This window comes from Schistocerca nitens, chromosome 1 (genome assembly GCF_023898315.1).
Source record: "Schistocerca nitens isolate TAMUIC-IGC-003100 chromosome 1, iqSchNite1.1, whole genome shotgun sequence".
Taxonomy (NCBI): Eukaryota; Metazoa; Arthropoda; class Insecta; order Orthoptera; family Acrididae; genus Schistocerca; species Schistocerca nitens.
Window position 1 is genome coordinate 218,106,956 of NC_064614.1, and position 22,186 is coordinate 218,129,141.

Here is a 22,186-nt window from a genome sequence, read left to right on the forward strand (position 1 = left end):
CTGCACTTTTGAGATAACACAGACAGAAAAATCTCGAAGATTAAGATTAAATAATCCTGGAAGCCAAGGTATAGGCCCCCCTCGACCTATGGATGTCGGAGCATATCTACGCGTTATCTGTCGTGTTACTTCACATCATGTCTGTACCACATTCCCGTCATGGGCAAGAGTGAAATTTGAGTCCATTTAGGTGGGACTTAATCGAAAATTTTGCTATCGAATACAGTTCTACTAATTAGGACACCACACATTCGCAGTTATTTCACAAACGTTTGGTACACGTACTCATGATTACTGGAACTTTTTTGATTCTATTGTATACCTTCATCGGGGTTAGTTTCAGCCATTAATTGTAATGTATCCTGTAACTCGTCTGACTGCATTAATAGAAAACCACAAAATGAAAAATAGCAGCTTAATAGGTGTTGAAATCTAGAAAATGAAAAATAGTATATTGTTAGCTGACAAGGAGTATTAATAACGCCTGACATTTTTATGGAAGGAAAAAGCGATATTATATAATTTATTAAAAGGTCAAAATTTAAATATTAAAATGTAAAAAAACTTTTTTTAAACATATCGGCACATATAAAAATTTAAAAAAATTACTAAACGATATGCAGTTGTCAATGTAACCACTCTTAGATCATGCTCGCATTGGACGCAGGTTGAACAAAAATTAGATATACCAGTGATAACCATATCATGCAATAATTTGCAGTTGTATAAGAGGCAAGTTGAATAACAAATTAAGTCATAACAGAAATGACAAAATTAAGACTGGTTCCATACCATGCTAGAATGAGATGCAGGTTGAACAAATCTAAATGTACCATGCATCATCTTGCACTGGTATAACAAGCCTAGTTCCACAACATGGATAATAAAAACGTTGGCCAACGTAAAATATTGTTACATCATGTATACCATAATTCAGATATGTTATGGCTTTGATTGGATAACATTTTCTATTGCTGTCGACAAGTTATATGATGTAACGATGGTCTGTTTGTATTTTACGTTTGTCTACGATTTTACAACCCATGGTGTAGAATCAGACTCATTTTTACTGTGCTGTTAAAACTAAAAAAAATTCACTGAACTTGCCTCTTACATGACCGCAATTTACTGCATAATATGGTTCTTGCTCGTACAACTAGGCTTTGTTCAACCTACATCTACATCTACATCTACATCTACATTTATACTCCGCAAGTCACCCAACGGTGTGTGGCGGAGGGCACTTAACGTGCCATTGTCATTACCTCCCTTTCCTGTTCCAGTCGCGTATAGTTCGCGGGAAGAACGACTGTCTGAAAGCCTCCGTGCGCGCTCGAATCTCTCTGATTTTACATTCGTGATCTCCTCGGGAGGTATAAGTAGTGGGAAGCAATATATTCGATACCTCATCCAGAAACGCACCCTCTCGAAACCTGGCGAGCAAGCTACACCGCGATGCAGAGCGCCGCTCTTGCAGAGTCTGCCGCTTGAGTTTGCTAAACATCTCCGTACCGCTATTCGCTTACCAAATAACCCTGTGACGAAACGCGCCGCTCTTCTTTATCTCCTCCGTCAACCCGACCTGGTACGGATCCCACACTGACGAGCAATACTCAAGACGACCATAGTATAAACCAGTCTCAGTTTTGTTGTTGTTGTTACCACTAAATCACTTATTTAACTTGCCTCACAAACAAGTACAAGTTATTGCATGATTGGTTATTACTGGTATATCAACATTTTGTTCGATCTTCGTCTAATACGAGCATTGACAGTTCAAACAAGCCTAGTCATCATATTTTTATTTTAATACATGTGCGTGAGCTTGCCAATTAAAAGATTTTTGAAAAAAAATTAATATTTTAACAGATGAGGAGTACCTTGGCTTTTTAAAATATTATTAATTGAGACTACATTGTTTGTGAATTTACGGAAAATGTATTTTATGTCATTACAGGTGAATCATTCTACTGCAACCTCGGATAGCTGATGGAACCTCTACGAGTCTTACGGTCCTTATGCGGCCATAAGATGATACGGCAGCGGAGATGGCGCGCGAACGAGACATGGTCGTCGGCATGCCGTCGAGGACTGCAGCTGCTGATAGCTTCCTGAACTAACTGACCTGCCGTCATATCAATTTGATTCTTTCTGGAAGTGAACTGGTGCTGTGCGACTGGAATAATACAGTTACTATTTCGCCTCGTTGTTATTCGCCAGCCAGTTGAACGCGATTTTGAGACGGTTGCAGTGTAGTAGCGACCCCTGTTGTTGGAGCCACTCCAGCACCTGAACACTCGGGAGGTGAAGCATCGAGAGGAGAGGAGCCGCCATGGCGAACACGAGCGACTTCGTGGGCCTGTTGCTCAACTCGACGGCGTCGTCCTCGACGCTGGGCATCTCGGAGGCGGGCAGCAGCCTGTCGACGACGCTGCTCGCCGACGACGCCAACTTCTCGACGCCCGCGGACGCCATCGACCTGGGCCCGGGCCACCCCGGCATGATGGGCAACTTCTCGTGCGACATGCACCAGCCGACGCTGTACACGGTGACGCAGTTCCTGTACGGCATCGTGTGCATCGTGGGCCTGCTCGGCAACACGCTCGTCATCTACGTGGTGCTGCGCTTCTCTAAGATGCAGACCGTCACCAACATGTACATCGTCAACCTTGCGGTCGCCGACGAGTGCTTCCTCATCGGCATCCCTTTCCTCCTCATCACCATCAACCTCGGCAACTGGCCATTTGGGGACGTCATGTGTAAGGTACGTCGCAGTTTCCTTTTCTACCACACTTTCCCATGCACTTTGCTGACACGAAGATGTTAATGCCACTCATAAAAATCTCTTAACGGTTTTTCCTTCGTGCAACACCAAGTCATGTAAATTTTGTAACATTCCCTTGTTGTTGTGGTCTTCAGTCCTGAGACTGGTTTGATGCAGCTCTCCATGCTACTCTATCCTGTGCAAGCTTCTTCATCTCCCAGTACCTACTGCAACCTACATCCTTCTGAATCTGCTTAGTGTATTGATCTCTTGGTCTCACTCTAAGATTTTTACCCTCCACGCTGCCCTCCAATGCTGAATTTGTGATCCCTTGATGCCTCAAAACATGTCCTACCAACCGATCCCTTCTTCTAGTCAAGTTGTGCCACAAACTTCTCTTCTCCCCAATCCTATTCAATACCTCCTCATTAGTTACGTGATCTACCCACCTTATCGTCAACATTCTTCCGTAGCACCACATTTCGAAAGCTTCTATTCTCTTCTTGTCCAAACTGGTTATCGTCCATGTTTCACTTCCATACATGGCTACACTCCATACAAATACTTTCAGAAACGACTTCCTGACACTTAAATCTATACTAGATGTTAACAAATTTCTCTTCTTCAGAAACGATTTCCTTGCCATTGCCAGTCTACATTTTATATCCTCTCTACTTCGACCATCATCAGTTATTTTACTCCCTAAATAGCAAAACTCCTTTACTACTTTAAGTGTCTCATTTCCTAATCTAATCCCCTCAGCATCACCCAATTTAAATTGACTAAATTCCATTATCCTCGTTTTGCTTTTGTTGATGTTCATCTTATATCCTCCTTTCAAGACACCGTCCATTCCGTTCAACTGCTCTTCCAAGTCCTTTGCTGTCTCTGACAGAATTACAATGCCATCGGCGAACCTCAAAGTTTTTACTTCTTCTCCATGAATTTTAATACCTACTCCGAATTTTTCTTTTGTTTCCTTTACTGCTTGCTCAATATACAGATTGAATGCCCGCATCTCGTGGTCGTGCGGTAGCGTTCTCGCTTCCCACGCCCGGGTTCCCGGGTTCGATTCCCGGCGGGGTCAGGGATTTTCTCTGCCTCGTGATGGCTGGGTGTTGTGTGCTGTCCTTCGGTTAGTTAGGTTTAAGTAGTTCTAAGTTCTAGGGGACTGATGACCATAGATGTTAAGTCCCATAGTGCTCAGAGCCATTTGAACCATTTTGAACAGATTGAATAACATCGGGGAGAGGCTACAACCCTGTCTCACTCCTTTCCCAACCACTGCTTCCCTTTCATGCCCCTCGACTCTTATAACTGCCATCTGGTTTCTGTACAAATTGTAAATAGCCTTTCGCTCCTTGTATTTTACCCCTGCCACCTTCAGAATTTGAAAGAGTGTATTCCAGTTAACGTTGTCAAAAGCTTTCTCTAAGTCTACAAATGCTAGAAACGTAGGTTTGCCTTTTCTTAATCTTTCTTCTAAGATAAGTCGTAAGGTTAGTATTGCCTCACGTGTTCCAACATTTCTACGGAATCCAAACTGATCTTCCCCGAGGTCCGCTTCTACCAGTTTTTCCATTCGTCTGTAAAGAATTCGCGTTAGTATTTTGCAGCTGTGACTTATTAAACTGATAGTTCGGTAATTTTCACATCTGTCAACACCTGCTTTCTTTGGGATTGGAATTATTATATTCTTCTTGAAGTCTGTGGGTATTTCGCCTGTCTCATACATCTTGCTCACCAGATGGTAGAGTTTTGTCATGACCGGCTCTCCCAAGGCCATCAGTAGTTCTAATGGAATGTTGTCTACTCCCGGGGCCTTCTTTCGACTCAGGTATTTCAGTGCTCTGTCAAACTCTTCACGCAGTATCTTATCTCCCATTTCATCTTCATCTACATCCTCTTCCATTTCCATAATATTGTCCTCAAGTACATCGCCCTTGTATAAACCCTCTATATACTCCTTCCACCTCTCTGCCTTCCCTTCTTTGCTTAGAACTGGGTTGCCATCTGAGCTCTTGATATTCATACAAGTGGTTCTCTTCTCTCCAAAGAGCTCTTTAATTTTCCTGTAGGCAGTATCTATCTTACCCCTAGTGAGACAAGCCTCTACATCCTTACATTTGTCCTCTAGCCATCCCTGCTTAGCCATTTTGCACTTCCTGTCAATCTCATTTTTGAGACGTTTGTATTCCTTTTTGCCTGCTTCATTTACTGCATTTTTATATTTTCTCCTTTCATCAATTAAATTCAATATTTCTTCTGTTACCCAAGGATTTCTATTAGCCCTCGTCTTTTTACCTACTTGATCCTCTGCTGCCTTCACTACTTCATCCCCCAGGGCTACCCATTCTTCTTCTACTGTATTTCTTTCCCCCATTCCTGTCAATTGTTCCCTTATGCTCTCCCTGAAACTCTCTACAACCACTGGTTCTTTCAGTTTATCCAGGTCCCATCTCCTTAAATTCCCACCTTTTTGCAGTTTCTTCAGTTTCAATCTGCAGTTCATAACCAATAGATTGTGGTCAGAATCCACATCTGCCCCTGGAAATGTCTTACAATTTAAAACCTGGTTCCTAAATCTCTGTCTTACCATTATATAATCTATCTGATACCTTTTAGTGTCTCCAGGATTCTTCCAGGTATACAACCTTCGTTTATGATTCTTGAACCAAGTGTTAGCTATGATTAAGTTATGCTCAGTGCAAAATTCTACAAGGCGGCTTCCTCTTTCATTTCTTCCCCCCAATCCACATTCACCTACTATGTTTCCTTCTCTCCCTTTTCCTACTGACGAATTCCAGTCACCCATGACTATTAAATTTTCGTCTCCCTTCACTACCTGAATAATTTCTTTTAACTCGTCATACATTTCATCAATTTCTTCATCATCTGCAGAGCTAGGTGGCATATAAACTTGTACTACTGTAGTAAGCATGGGCTTTGTGTCTATCTTGGCCACAATAATGCGTTCACTATGCTGTTTGTAGTAGCTAATCCGCACTCCTATTTTTTATTCATTATTAAACCTACTCCTGCATTACCCCTATTTGATTTTGAATTTATAAGCCTGTCTGTAATCACCTGACCAAAAGTCTTGTTCCTCCTGCCACCGAGCTTCACTAATTCCCACTATATCTAACTTTAACCTATCCATTTCCCTTTTTAAATTTTCTAACCTACCTGCCCGATTAAGGGATCTGACATTCCACGCTCCGATCCGTAGAATGCCAGTTTTCTTTCTCCTGATAACGACGTCCTCTTGAGTAGTCCCCGCCCGGAGATCCGAATAGGGGACTATTTTACCTCCGGAATATTTTACCCAAGAGGACGCCATCATCATTTAATCATACAGTAAAGCTGCGTGCCCTCGGGAACAATTACGGCTGTAGTTTCCCCTTGCTTTCAGCCGTTTGCAGTACCAGCACACCAAGGCCGTTTTGGTTAATGTTACAAGGCCAGATCAGTCAATCATCCAGACTGTTGCCCCTGCAGCTACTGAAAAGGCTGCTGCCCCTCTTCAGGAACCACAAGTTTTTCTGGCCTCTCAACAGATACCCCTCCGTTGTGGTTGCACCTACGGTACGGCCATCTGTATCGCTGAGGCACGCACGCCTCCCCACCAACGGCAAGGTCCATGGTTCATGTGGGAAGAAAAATTTAAAAATGACAGTGCTGGAAAACCTCTTACGTTAAAACTTTGAACATAGCTGCTAAGGCTCAGTGACTGTGTCAGAATTATATTACAACAAATAAGGCCTCGGTCACAAATATTAAGTCAAAATTGACCAGGTTTCGACGCTACTAGGAGCGTCGTCTTCAGAATTAAACTAACTGTTCTAAAACATAATAGGTATATAAGACATTAAAGTGTGTACTGACTGGAAAGAGATGCAGTACTTACAAGTCACATTCTAAAAAAATCTAAGCCGGAAAGGCGACGTCAAGAAAAGTTGTAAATAAGATAAGATGGCGAGCCGCTAAGGGCTGCTCGTACCTGAGTGAACACGGGTTGCAAAATTCATGACCTCCATCTTTACAAATTTCCTTTCTCTGGTGGACACACATCCAGATCGTCCGCTTATAGTAACCTCGAGCTCTGGCATCTCTCTCTCTCCACATCCACCATTGCTGGCGGCTCACCTCCAACTGTCTAACAACTGTCTAACGCTACACGCTGTTCACATCCAACTGCCCACCACTACAATATTGAATATTCCAACAGTGCCAAACAGCCACAGGCTGCACACAGCACATTCAGTTATTTTCATCCAGAGCGCTATGTGGCGTTACCAACATAAAAACCTAAACAGCCTACTTACAATTTGACTGTAAATGACTGTTCATTTATGTCACACAACCATGATTTAGACTTTATAGCCATTCTCAGGAAAATGTTGAACTAAGAATTAATAAACCATGCATATCATGCAGTGCAGTGCTTAGGAAACAATAAATCATTACGTATTCCAAAATAGTACTTATATCTTAGGGCTGGCAGCTGTGGGAGAGCGGTTCTAGGCGCTTCAGTCTGGAACTGTGCTGCTGCTACGGTCGCAGCTTCGAATCTTGCCTCGGACATGGATGTGTGTGATGTCCTTAGGTTAGTTAGGTTTAAGTAGCTTTAAGTCTAGGGAACTGATGACCTCAGATGTTAAGTGCCATAGTGCTTAGAGCCATTTAAAATAAAAATTTAAATATATCTTAGGATATAACTTACCGTTATACGTGACATGTCACCGTCGAAATCTTTTTTCTCGTTCCATATGGGCGGGGGTGGACCGTCAGCAGTACAATTCTCCGCCCTTCAGCCAAGCAATTTTTTTAGTTATTATCGGAAATAGAAAGAAAATTTGGGGCTTTTTTCTACTTCGAATTAAAAATCAAAGACGAATGGTTTAAAAAACGAAAATATGTGCATTTTAAAAACACATCGTAGGAGGGTGAAATTCTTTTGATAACAACACTGAAGCACTGCACTTTCACTCAAAATCTGGAGGACCTGCACTATGGTGAGAAGTATTGCTGCAGGAGAGGGTATGTTCCGTAGCGTTGAGGGGTGTGGCTAGAAAGATAGGGGTCTGTTAGACAGGAAAACTGTGGAGATGAGAGGTAGGAGTTGAGGCGGGTACTGACAGATACAGAGATTGAGGAGCAGTGTGTTGTGCGGGCAGGACAGTTGTTGCAAGAGGAACGGGATGGGAACGGATGGAGAGGGAAAGGAAGAGAGGAGCTCCGATGTGGAATGGGACAAGTGAAAAGAATTAAAGTTGGTGCGAGACCGTAGAAAAATGTATTTAAGGTCATAAAAATAAGCTTTAGTAATATAGGATACGAGTACCTATCAAAGATAGTTAATATCGCTGACATCGTGCACAGTGATTTAACAGACAATACATTGCTGTAACGTACATTTATCTCATCCGTGCATTAGCTGACGTTAACCTTTAGCAGAACAGTGGCAGAGCTCGCAGCAACACGGCACCACTCTGTAAGAGAAGTGACCTTTTGAGTTACCGGTGGCATTACGAGGAAAAAGAAAGAGGATGTTTCTTTGAACAGGCGTTCGACACAATGCTGTGATACAAGATCATAACAGCTTCTTCCACGGATACAATGTATTACTCCGTATTCAGAGTGTAAATATAGCCATTTTAGATGTACAAGAAAATCTGATCTCAGAAATGATCGCGCAGATGGAGTACTATAGTATAATAATGCACTGACTCCTGGAGACTTACATATGTCTCATCTTGCATGCTCTTGCATATTTGTAATTTATTTTATGTAAGTCACCAGGAATAACTGCATTTTTGATTCAATAATACTGCATTCATGCACTCATTTTTGAGATGAAGTTTTGTTGTACATCTAAAATCATTATATATACACTGCGAGTACGAAGTATTACACTACTGGTCATTAAAATTGCTACACCAAGAAGAAATGCAGACGGTAGATGGGTGTTCATTTGACAAATATATTACACTAGAACTGACATGTGATTAGATTTTCACGCATTTTGGTGTATAGATCCTGAGAAATCAGTACCCAGAACAACCACCTCTGGCCGTAATAACGGCATTGATACGCCTGGGCATTGAATCAAACAGAGCTTGGATGGCGTGTACAGGCACAGCTGCCCATGCAGCTTCAACGCGATACAGCAGTTCATCAAGATTAGTGACTGGCGTATTGTGACGAACCAGTTGCTCGGCCACACGTTTTCAGTTGGTGAGAGATCTGGAGAATGTGCTGGCCAGGGCAGCAGTCGAACATTATCTGTATCCAGAAAGGCCCGTACATGACCTGCAACATGCGGTCGTGCATTATCCTGCTGAAATATAGAGTTTCGCAGGGATCGAATGAAGGGTAGAGTCACGGGTCGTACTTCATCTGAAATTTAACGTCCACTGTTCAAAGTGCCGTCAATGCGTACAAGAGGTTACCGAGACGTGTAAACAATGGCACCCCATACCATCACGCCGGGTGATACGCCAGTATGGCGATGACGAATACACGTTTCCAATGTGCGTTTACCACCATGTCGCCAAACACGGATGCGACCATCATGATGCTGTAAACAGAACACGGATTCATCCGAAAAAATGATGTTTTGTCATTCGTGCACCCAGGCTCGTCGTTAGCTAATCATTTGCATATCACAGCATCTTCTTCCTGTCGGTTACATTTCGCGTCTGTAGCACGTCATCTTCGGGGTGTAGCAATTTTAATGGCCAGTAGTGTATACCTGTAAGAGGGTGTAATGTGCGTGTATCACAGGGATGTGTTAAGCACTGAACCAAATAAATAGCCACCTTACCTTTCCCCGTAACGCCTATACTATTCCAAAGATCACTTGTTTCATACAGTGGTGCCGCTTTGTTAGGACTTCTACCATCGTTTTGACAAATGTTTACGTCACCTGATGCACGGATTTGATGAATGTGCATGACAGCAATGTATTGGCTGTTAAATAAGTCATATTGTGTGTTCTTGATAATTCATTACATTACTATGTATCTTCGACTTGTGCTCATATCCTGTAATACGTCAATAGGTTTGTAAGACGAGTAATATGGTTTTTGACGACGACATGTTACACAGGTATGTCAGATATATTGTGACATTTAAGCAATGTTTTCAAATACATAATTACGTCTTGTTTACTGTACCCTACATGATATGTATGCTTCATTACTTTTCATTTCAACATGCCCTTAAGAATGGCTATAAAGCCTAAATCATGACTGTGTGGAATAAAAGAATAGTACTTTACAGTCAAATGGCAGAAATTTCTTTTAAACAACTCTTGGTATACGTCAGATTCGCGCTAATACCTTACCTTGTGTGTAGCTTTTCAGTACTTCATAAACGACACGAGGTTGAAAGCGGACTATTTGATGATATTGTAGGCACTACCTGACGACCTGAGACTTGCACATAATGATACTTCCATAAACCCTTTGCAGATATTCTAGAATAAATACTTAATTCACATAATTTTGCAGCTGAAAACGGTTGACTGAATGTCTGCTAAGTTGTAGGATGTGCGATAAACTGAAAATCTGACATGCAAGGAGACACTGAAAATAAATTATTAACCCTTTGTGCGTCACATTTAGAAAAAAAATTGGGGAAATTTTTTTTGTGATGAATATTTACTGTACATGTTGCACATATGCCATATCCATTGCAAAAGTTCTTTTGAAGCTATTGGTTAATAAATAAAATAATGATTCCAAATGGCATCATTAGAAATTACATAATAATTACACAAAAATGCATACATAACTGTGTTGTAAACTTACCGTATTTCTTTCCCTTGCCCTTGAGGAAATACCTAAAGTTGGTTTCATAACCAAGAATTTCACTATACACAGAATAAAACTAGACACAAAAGTTATTTTTCACTCACAAATGCAGTAGCACAACTCACGACACTTCTCTGTTCTGTACTTCAAACAAACGGCGAGCCATGAAAGCAAACGCAACTGTGATCTGTTGGCCAAACTTGGAACTACCTGAAGCGATGCCAAACGGTATCATTGAAGCATTGGGAAGCTCAAAAAAGCCAGGAATACTTAATGATGCCATTTGGAATCGCAGACGCAGAAAGGGTTAAGGGATTAAAACATGGACATTTACATTTCTTATCACATTACTGATGCAAAGACGGCAAGGGCAGCTTAACTCTTTCCTTCTTCACGCTGGCTGACTGTTGCGTTAGTAGTTCATCGGGCACTGACCATATTTTCTTTTTTCGGTTACTGTGCAGTTATCGTTTCCATAATATTCACCGTATGAATACATAACGCTGTAATATGTCCGGAAAAGTTCGTGTCACTCTACCATAGCAATTCTAGAGGTTTATACTCCTTAACGATTGAGTACCAGACACGCAGTGGAAGTTCAGACCCATTCACTTACGTACAAGCATTCTTTAAACAAACAAAAAATAAACAAAAAAAGCATTTTCGCTCAAGTAGTTTCAAATAACTGTTTATTTTCAAAGTTTTTTATCATATTGTTTCTCGCTTTTAATAATATCGAGTGTTTTTAAATGCGTCGTAGTAAAACGTATAATATTTGCTTCGTCTTAAAGATGTAAACAATTTGCCACACTGGGAGCGATTGATTCGTATCGTTGGACACTGCGGCAGCGAATGAACGTTTCAGTAAGGACACGCATTATTTGGTATGTAAGAGGGTCGCTCTTATGAAACAGAGTTATGTTTGAGACATCACACACAGCTTATTGAGAAATGAACATTTGCATCAGACAAGAAGCATGGTATTGAGGCAACTGTCCCAAGCTGGTAGTAGTTCTTCTATAACTTTGGTGAAGCAGAATGAAACTAGATAATGTAGCCATTTCCCCGCAACATACGCACCACATAGTCGCTGGTGAAGCACCGAACATTCAAAAGATGTGATACTCTTATTGACGGTAATTTCTATTTTTGCCCTTTGGTTTTTCCCAACTATTGTCCAAGTGTTAATTTTAGATCACTCTCCTCATCTCTGTTCTTTTCCTCGAATACTATTTCATATTTTTACCATGTGTATTTCTTCTTTCTTTCAGACCACTTAAAGGCTGTTCCCTGCTTATGCCACTGACTGCTTCTAAACTTAACACTTCCATAATGAAGTTACCTGCCTCAGTTGCTTCTTCTGCTTTTACGTTGGGTTATTCTGTATCCTTCCTTATTTCTCAGGTCTAGCTTGTTGGACTAGCTTGTTCTTCCTTTCTTTCCCCAGAAATACAATGCCTGATAAAAAAAGGTCGGAGCACCGAGACGGGAAGTAGGAAACGAAATGAAACTTTCACCGGTTTTGAGAGTACGTGATGTTATTGTAGTGATTACAAAATAAAATTGATGAATAATTTGGCAGTTTGGTTCCAGTTACCAGTATAAAGCTGGACACCGCCCAGTCTGAATGCATACGCTGGCTCAATTGGGATGGATGTAATAAACCATTGTATCCTCTTCTGAGGCAAGCTAACCCACATTGCTGTAACTAGTCCTCGATATCGTCGATACTGCCACTAGAGCAGAGTTGACGTCTGAGCTGGTCCCACACATATTCTATCGGAGACAGATCTTACTGGCCACGGTAGAATCTCAGTATCACGCAGACAGGTCATAGTAACACATACTATGTATGGACGAGCGCTGTCCTGTTGGAAAATGACATCACGAAACGGTCGCATTCGAGGTAACACATGAAAACGGAGGATGTCCATGATGTACTGTTGTGCCGTTAGATTTCCCTCCATCACTACTAGCCATTACTTTAGGTAATATTTAGGTAATATCCGATGGCTCTACGAACCATGAGGCCAGTAGTAACACCGCTGTGTCTCTCCAGAACATTGGGAGAATGGGACCTCTCCCCAGATCGTTATCACACTCGTCGACGATGGAGTCCGGGGCACTGCAGAACCGCAATACATCTCTGAACAGAATGAGATGCCGTTCTTCAGCAGTGGCATGGTTAATGTGCTGCCCAGTCACGACACCATTCCAGGAACAGCAGTTTGTGATGGGGTGTTAGCGGCAGCCTAAGCAAGGGCCGGTAATTCCCCAGTGCGGCTGCTACTAGACTCCGGTCAAAGGTGCAGGACAACTCAGAAGGTTGCAGGTAGTCCATTACTTGTGCTCGGATGGCAGTCGCAGTTTGAAGGGGTGACGAGGTCCTTGGGGCACAATACGGCGATGCTCCCTTGTGATGGTCGACTGAAACCTTAACGACGAGAATGCCTACCCTCACGTTTCCCTGAAGCTTAACATCGGGCCACTGTCCATTCGCAATGCCCCACAATCTGGATATTGCACAATTCGACCTGCTGGCAAAATGGAGACCCACAATGAGGCGCTTTCCAGTCAGTGTCTGTTGCTGATAACGCTGTCTCAGACGAGTACCCGAGATCTCCCTGTCCTCCACAGTGATCACTCAACATGTGACGCTGTTCGCACCCCTTATATACCCTACCAAAAGACTCTAAAAATGAACGACAAAACGCACTCTGGTGGCGTTTCTACTTATCACAGAAAACTTCAAATCTAATCATTATACACCAGCCGATGGTGAGTATGTCTACGAAGTTACTTAGACATCTGACCATGTCTTCTACTTTAAATGGTTCAAATGGCTCTAAGCACTATGGGACTTAACATCTCAGGTCATCAGTCCCCTAGACGTAGAACTACTTCAACATAACTAACCTAAGGACATCACTCACATCCATGTCCGAGGCAGGATTCGAAATTCGAACCTGCGACCGTAGCAACAGCGCGGTTCCCGACTGAAGCGCCTAGAACCGCTCGGCCACAGCGGCCGGTCTGGATGCTTCACTTATTTTGTCAGACAGTACTTGAAGATCTGTTTTATCAGCCTACTTTGATTCATTCTTTATCAGTACCATTTTCTCTATTGCTTCTGTTATCTTTCTGTACTTCGAAATATTTCATCATTGCTTCTTAATTTCCAGTCTTAATTGCCTCATTTGGACCAAAACTTCACCTCAAGATTCTTCTTTCTAATATTTCAAACTTACCTAATTTATAAATCAGTGCTGGAATTCCCTTCCATAGAACAAGGTAGTTTTTACCACTGTTTTATGAACTGGATTTGACACACCAGACTGTCGTCTCAGCCATACTGCGACAGTCGGTAAGAGGCAGTAGTAGCAAGTTGGGTATTATCAACTCCACTGTTTACTGATGCACGCCGTGGGACAACCCCGCTCCTGCTACCAGTCCGGAGACCGGCAGTTGGTAGCAGTCACGACACCAGATGGAGCTCCGTTTGTAGGTACACTCTGCTTGGATGTATAAAGCTATTCGTCGCTGGAGTAGGGGTGAATCCAACCGCCATCATCTGCCTCTTGAACACTCAGACGGGTCATTTCATTACCTCGCTGTAGACAGTCAAGCACCATTACACTGCATTGCCTCATAAATATGAATCTTCATCGCTAACATTTAATGTCGAGACAGCGTGATGTGGATGCGAGACTAATATTATGAACCACGCATCTCGTTTTTTTCGTTTCACGGGAAGATTCTCATATAAGCAGCTCTCTTGGAGTCACGAAAGGATATCTGCATGGAATACCCAATATATTTCAGTGGATAATCTTTTCGATATCATTCGCTTAGACGACCAGATGATGCCGGAACCAGAATCCGCAGAAATGGCTCGGAGATTCAGTGATCCGAATGTCCAAAAAAGTGTGTGCAGTAATATCGCATTTTGGTCGTGGCTGTAAGAAGGGGCAACAAGAACAAGGTCGCATATGAGTGAGAAGAGAGCGGATGCACACCGGTTCTTACGTCCCTTAAGGATCAATGATAACGTGAAAGGCTACAACACGATCTCTGCAAGGTTTCAAATTTTCTTATTATTTTTTGACAATATATAGACGAGTTTCTAACCGTTAAATTGTTGTGTTACGAGTGATGAGTATTACGCGACGACGTCGGCGTTATTGAGACACATATAGTAGAAGAAGTGAAGGTATTCTGCTACAACTACAACCGAAAGAACACATTACCGACGAAGAGGAGAGGATGTAAGAAACTGACCAGTGCAAGCCAAATGAAGATTATTATCATCAAAATTGGGCATTAATTTGAGGAAAAAATACTGCGAAAGATCGTTTCGAATACAACAATGTCTGGACGTGAATCGTGACTGCGGGAAAACACGAAAAGAAGAAAATCGAAACGTTTTAGACGTGGTCTTACAGAAGGACGCAAAACTACGTGTATTGGTAAGGTACGAAATGAGACTTCCCGCAGATCTGGCGAGGAAAAGAATATAGGGAAAACACGTATCAGAAGGGGGGATAAGATTATAGAACATTTGGTAAGACGTCAGGGAATAATTTCCATGCTACTATAGCCGTGGAGGGTAAAAGCTATAGAGGATGCCAAAGACTGGAATATGTCTAACAATGATTAATCGAAGATGGCACATTAGAGGTGTCGTGGTGAAGCGCATCAAACCAGCCAGAAGACTGGTAGGGAAAAAATCAGCAGAAACATGAAATTCAGTCTTCAAATCAGCTCCTTCTGCTCCTCTCTGCATCCTCATTTTTTGCTCTTCGGCCGCTTTCCTCTTGAGTTCCAAATTAGGCACTTCTCCTCTGTCTCTTTGAATGCCCCTATTTTCTTTCCATCTATTTCTCTTTACCTCTAACTGCGTAGCTTGAGAGACTAGTACTCCTGAAAGAAAGAGATACTTGCCACTCAAGATATGCAGGAGAACATCTGTGAAGTTTGGAAAGTAAGACAGAAGTACTTGTGGAAGTAGAGCTGTAAGGCTGTGTCGTATGTCATGCTTCGATAGCTCAACGTGTTGAAGCCGGCACAGTAGATCAGCGTGTTCGGTCAGGCGACTGGTCGCCCTCTATTAAAAAAAAAAAAAAAAAAAAAAATCTGAGTTCAGTTCTCATCGATGGAATTTGAAAGATATCATGAAAGATCCACACGGAATCACTGATGAAGAAAAAAATAAGACAAAAAACACATAAAAATCGATGAAGAAGCGTTATAATGTATGCCTGTGTATGCCATAATTGATCATATAACGGTGTTAAAGCTACAGGAATAACATTACACTAAAGTTGCACAGTATAATACAATGTCGAGTATTACAATGAATAATGTACAGTTAAGTTATAAAATGAAAACAAAAAAAGTTAAAATTACAGTTGTTATAATAAAGTTACTAGATTAAAAAAGACAAGTTGCATAAATATAAAGCTGCACACATACACGTCCTACCAGATGGTGTAATGTTATAAAACGTTTTATTGAAATAGAGAGATCAATGGTATAGTAATTTATACAGATCTACATAAAAAGTATTTTACATGTGTACAGATAAAAGAAATCACATTACCATGGACTTGCTTAAAATAATATAAAGACGACAGATATATGTGATCGTTAAGAAGAGACAATTTGAATGTACATCGTAATGGTCTCACTATAGAAAAATGTAAGCAGAAATAGATAGTAGCAATGGCTCACCAAACCAATCTAGCAGACAAAATCTAATAGACAGTCTTAGTGTGCACAGGTGAATATATAAAGATTATCTAGATGTGTACATCACCTGCAGTTTTTCATTATATCATAGAACAACTTATGTATTGATCCATTACATTGTAGTAAAGAACAGTAATCAATTAAAACTGGCTGTAAAATATAAAAAGGAATACGTAAAGCAATCGGTTAAGACCAATAAAATGAAGTAAATATGAGTCAGTGGTACAACAAAACAGTGTCACCTGTCTAACTGGTACGTTATCCATGTCTACTGTTTAAATTGACCGCTACTGCATTGCTTAGTAAGTTTGTAGTGTGCATAGCACACAGCAGTTGGATGTATTCATTAACATAGACATCAGTAACCGTCATTGCCTTACCCTAAGCTTTTTTATATTTTAGACATATCACTTTTAACTGTTCGTTTTTCTTCACTCCATTGTAATAGTTCAATACATAAGTTGTTCTATGGTATAATGAGAAATTGTAAGTGATGTACACATCCAGATAATCTCTACATGTTTTCCAATGCACACTAAGATTGACAATTCAGTTTTGTCTGCTACGGTAACTTGGTAAACCAGAGCTTCATATTATGTAAATTTTCACTATTATAGGTGCATTTAGTGTCGGTCTTTCCGATTATTACATTTCAGCTGTTTGCCACATCATGCCAACATCCTTTATCTATTTGTGATTATCATTTTTTATATCAGTGATATAATTACGATGTACATTGACACTGCCTCTTCATAACGATCACATATAATGGTTCTTTTTATATTTTCTATAATTTTAAGCCAGTCCATGCTAATGTGATTTCTTTTAACTGTACACACAAAAAGTACTTTTTATGTAAATCTGTATAAATTATTATACCATTAGTCCTTCAGTATTAATAAAAAGCTGTAACACGTTACGCCATCTGCAATAATGTCTGTCTCTGCAGCTTCGTATTTATATTTATTTAATTTTTTTTACTCTAACGATTTCATTGCAATTGTAATTTTCACTGTTTTTTGTTTTCATTTCATAAATTAACTGTATATTACCTATATTCCTAGTTGAAATTGTATTACACTGTGTTACTTAAATGTAATGCGTTTTCATGTGACTTTCACGCTACTACCTTGTCATTTGTGACTACACAAGCTTACATAACGATGCTTCTAAGTCGTTTTTATGTCATTTTTTGACAGCTGATGTATATTCTCTACAGATGGCAATCCGTTGTGTTGCAAACAGCCAGTTGAAAAAGCGTCCCCTTAGCTTAGACACGGCTTTTTATATTCTGCTATGTACCCTTCAATAATTTTGTTGAAATCTTTTGTAAATACTATTAATGTGGAATGCTGTTCTTTTCTTGAAACCCTCTATTTCAATATCTTTCAGATCTGAAAATGACTGGAAACAGTCGAAACTAATTATCTGTTTTCTTGTATGTGACCTTGGCTAATAAAGATTTTTCTAAAAATCTTTTTTTATCTAAATAATAGCGCTTTCAATGTAATGGTATATCGAGACACTCGAAGTAACACAAGTCTCATAATGATCTACAGAATTTTCTTTCATTTTATGGATAAGATAAAATAATGCATTACGTTAAAACTTCCCAACGTAGGTGTTTTTAAGTAATATATGCTTGCATTGATGTTTTTAAGTTCCCATTCGTAATGTTTCGTTAGCTATTCGACTTTTTAAGCTGAAATATGAGGCAGAAGGCAGACGTTCCTTTTTATTCTAGTGCAGGTGCCTTAGGTTGCTATTGTACATCTAAAACTGATCATTTGAAAAAGAATATTGATATACAGCTGTGTAAAGGTTACACAACGAGTTTTGGAAAAAAAAGAGGTCTTTCTTCCTACAGATAACAAGTTGCTGTCTGTGGAACAGGCTGTACAACTGAATGGCGTGCACGTTGTTCACAGGTTTACATGACAACGACGAGCATCAACCAGTTTACGAGCTCCATTTTCCTGACCATCATGAGCGCCGACCGCTACATCGCCGTCTGCCATCCCATATCATCTCCCAAGATCAGGACGCCGCTCATATCCAAGGTACAGTATTCAGAACTGAAGGTTCACTCAGCATCCAGCACTCTAATACATGACGTACTATCTGGAAAAAGTTGGACAAATACCCTATCAGATCTTAATAAAATACCAAACTGCTGGAAAAATTGCCAAGTTTCTTTAAATGTACAGAAATGTAAAATTGTGTAGTTCATAAAACTTTGAAACGTATGACTATAATATCAACGAGTTACGGCGGGCATCAATCGTCTCACGCCAATAAGTGCGTGTAACAGGTGGGGATAAGACATCGAATTGTTACATAGCCTCTAACGCAGTTTAATCAGAAAGCAGGCTTCAGTTCAATGCCAGGTTCAAGGGATATCGCTATCAGTCAATAAAGATAACTGTCTACAAAACACTCAAGAGACACATTCTAGAATGTCGGTATAGTGTGTGAGAATACTGGCAGCATGTAAAGAAGGGTAGCACGAATGGTCTAAGGTTGCCTCACAGGAGTGCATCACATTGTTGCTGAAAAACCTGAACTGACTGACGGTTGAGGACATACGTCAACCATCCAGCAAAAGACTAAGTACAAAGTTTGAGGAACTAGTATTAAGGAGAGAATCAAGGAATATCCTGCAATCCCCTACTCTCTTGCTATGGGTCGTGTACACAAGATTAGTATGATTACAGTGCACACAGAGGCATTTAAACGATCACTATTGACGCTCCATGCGAGAATGGACTCATCTACATCTACATTTACATCTATGTGATCACTATGCAACTCACAATTAAGTGTCTGGCAGAGGTTTCATCGAACCACCTTTGAGCTACTTCACTACCGTTCCACTCTCTAACAATACAGGAGAAGCAAGCAATTTAAATCTATCCGTGCTAACTCTGATTTCTCTTATTTTATTATGATAATCATTTCTCCCTATGTCGGTGGGCGCCAACAAAATATTTTCACACTCTGAACAGACAGTTGTTGACAAATTTCATGAGAAGGTCCTACTGCATTGAAAAACGGTTTTATTTTGTTTACTGCCATCCCAATTCGTGAACCATATCCGTGGTACCCTCTCCCCTATTTCGCGATATTACTAAACGTGCTGCCCTTCTTTGAACTTTTTTAATGTCCTCATCAGCCTATCTGATGCGGATCCCACACCGCACAGGAACACTACAAAAGAGGACGGACAAGAGAAGTGTAAGCAGTCTCTTTAGCAGACCTGTTACATTTTCTAGGTGTTCTGCCAATAAATTGCAGTGTTTGCTTTGCTTTCCCCACATCACCTACGTGATCGTTTCAATTGAAGTCTTCGTAATGTGATCGCTAAGTATTTAGGTGAGTTTAGAGCCTTTAGAATTGTGTGCTTTATCGTGTGACTGAAATGTAGTGAATTCTTTTTAGTGCCGATATTGATGATTTCGCACTTTTTATGATTTAGAATCAATTTCCACTTTTTGCGCCATACAGATATCTTGGCTAAATCGTTTTGCAATTCCTTTTGATCATCTGATGACTTTACAAGAATGCAAATAACCAGCATGAACTGCAAACAAGGTAAGAGTACTGATCAGATTCTCTCCGAAATCGTTCGTATTCATCAGAAACAGCAGAGGGCAAATAACATTCCTTGGAGAACGCCAGCTATTAATCCATTTTTGTTACGAATGTGACCTTTCCTACAAGAAATCACAAATCTAGTTACACAGCTGAGACGACATTCCATAGGTACGCAATTTAATTAGAAATCGCTTGTGAGGAACGTTGTCAAAACCTTCTGGAAATCTAAAAATATGCAATCAATTTGACGTCCCCTGTCGATATCACTCACTACTTCGTGAGAATAAGGAGCTACTTTTGTTTTACAGGAACGATATTTTCTGAATCCGTGTTGGCTATCTGTCAATAAATCGTTTTCTTCGATGTGATTCATAATGTTCGAGCACAGCATATGTTCCAAAATCCTAGTGAAAATGGCCGTTAGTGATATGGGTCTCTAATTCAGCGGATTACTCCTGTTTCCTTTCTTGGGTATTGGCGTGATTTGTATAACTTTCCAGTCTTTGAGTATGGATCTTGCTACGAGCGAGCAGTTGTATATGATTGCTAAGTATGGAGCTATTGTATCAGCATACACTGAAAGGAACCTGATTGTTATACAAGCTGGACCGGAAGCCTAGAGCTTCTAAAGTGTTTTCAGCTGCACCGAGGATATCTTCTTCTAAGTTACTCATGTTGGCTGTTGATCTTGATTCGAATTCTGGAGTATTTCCTGTGTCTCCTTTTGTGAACTAATTTCGGAAAACCGTGTTCAGTAACTCTTCTCGAGTGGCGCTGTCATCGTAACATCACCATTGTCATCACGCAGTGAAGGTATTGATTTCGTCTTGCCGCTGGTCTATTCTACATCCGACCAGAATCTCTTTGGCTTTTCTTTCTTCAATTTTTTTCTTCATATTGTTATTTCTGACAACAACATTACTTGAAATAAATATACATCAACATATTTCGCCCTTAAAAATGTTGCAATTCAGAGGTTTAAACAACTGCATCAAGACAATCCCAACCTTCTTTCAAAGAGTGTCATTGGAACGGAAGATGGATTAATGGCCATGACGCTGGAACTACCTATCAGTCGTCACAAAGAGAGTCATTTACCTCGGGCAAAATGGAAATCGGGTAACATTACGTCCTTGTTGATCCTCGTTCACATGCGGCCTACATCCTTCTGGAATTACCTGCTGAACAAGATGGCAATTGTTTCCTAACCACTATACTCACCAGATATTGTTCCATATTATTTCCTGTTCTTCCCACAGATTAAAATCAAGTTGACGGGGCGAAGATTTGTTACAGCAGAAGCGATTCTAAACACCCTAACAAAGAAGACTTCCAAGTCGCTTTTCAAAAGCGGCAGTAATTTGTGGCCGTTGTTTCGCTGGCAAGATGAATACTTCGCAGGTGATAGCGCAGAATATGATTTAGGTAAGGATAATATATTTCCGGAATTTCTGTGTATCACCTCTTGTACAGATATCTTGCCCTACTATAACTGTCCTTTGGTACAACGTTCGGTAGCCTAATTTTAAATATGACAAATTCGCCTCGTTAAGAATGATGTTGAGGACGTAGTGTGCAAGTGCTACCCCGAGATGAAGACGTTGGCACAAGAGTGGAATTCGACCGAGCTGCATCAAATCAGTCAGAAAAAAAGAAAGAAATATAGTTGCTAACCACTGTGTGACCGTTAACAGTGCACGAGGTAAGATATTAGCCAGTACCCCCAACAAACGTTAACATCAGACAGTAACAATAACATCCCCATTTTTAAAAGTACGAAAGGTGACTAGAGTTTAACATTCAAACGTAAAAAACTCGCATGTGTTCTAGGTTTTTTATTAATTCATGATATAATGAGGCAATGAAATGTAACAGCTTATTTCTAACAAATCTTTTATTCGTTTTCGTATCCTATGTCTGGCAATATTCCGAGTCTACATGACTCCTCGCTTTATTTCAGTTGCTGCCGTAGACGAAAACGTAGTTAACTACATAAAATCTGTGTGTATTAGAGTCAGTGTTGATAAGACATTTGCCACCAACTTATACTGAAACTTTGCCAGCTCTTGCTTATTCGAGGCATGCTGCCACGGGATGGTAGGTCTGCAACTGTTCAGACCAGGAAACTGAATAATTTTTATTTCGTCCGTCTCAGTTGCACTGATAAAAATTCTGCTGCAGTGGTTACCGGTTTCGGGGCGACACTCCCATTCTCAAACCACACACTTTGATATTAACCGTAATGATTCATGCACCATATTGT

At 40.6% G+C, this 22,186-nt stretch overlaps 1 protein-coding gene across 1 annotated transcript in view; it reads left to right on the top strand.

Annotated features, from left to right (window-relative positions):
* The window catches only part of LOC126245997 (somatostatin receptor type 2-like), a 1,701,965-nt gene that overhangs the window by 1,633,290 nt on the left and 46,489 nt on the right, over positions 1 to 22,186 (top strand). Inside the window, exons 7-8 of the mRNA XM_049948361.1 lie at positions 1,958 to 2,764; positions 18,258 to 18,389. Coding sequence (XP_049804318.1) covers positions 2,333 to 2,764; positions 18,258 to 18,389 — 564 coding nt within the window. The 5' untranslated portion in view covers positions 1,958 to 2,332. The remainder of the gene's footprint in view (positions 1 to 1,957; positions 2,765 to 18,257; positions 18,390 to 22,186) is intronic.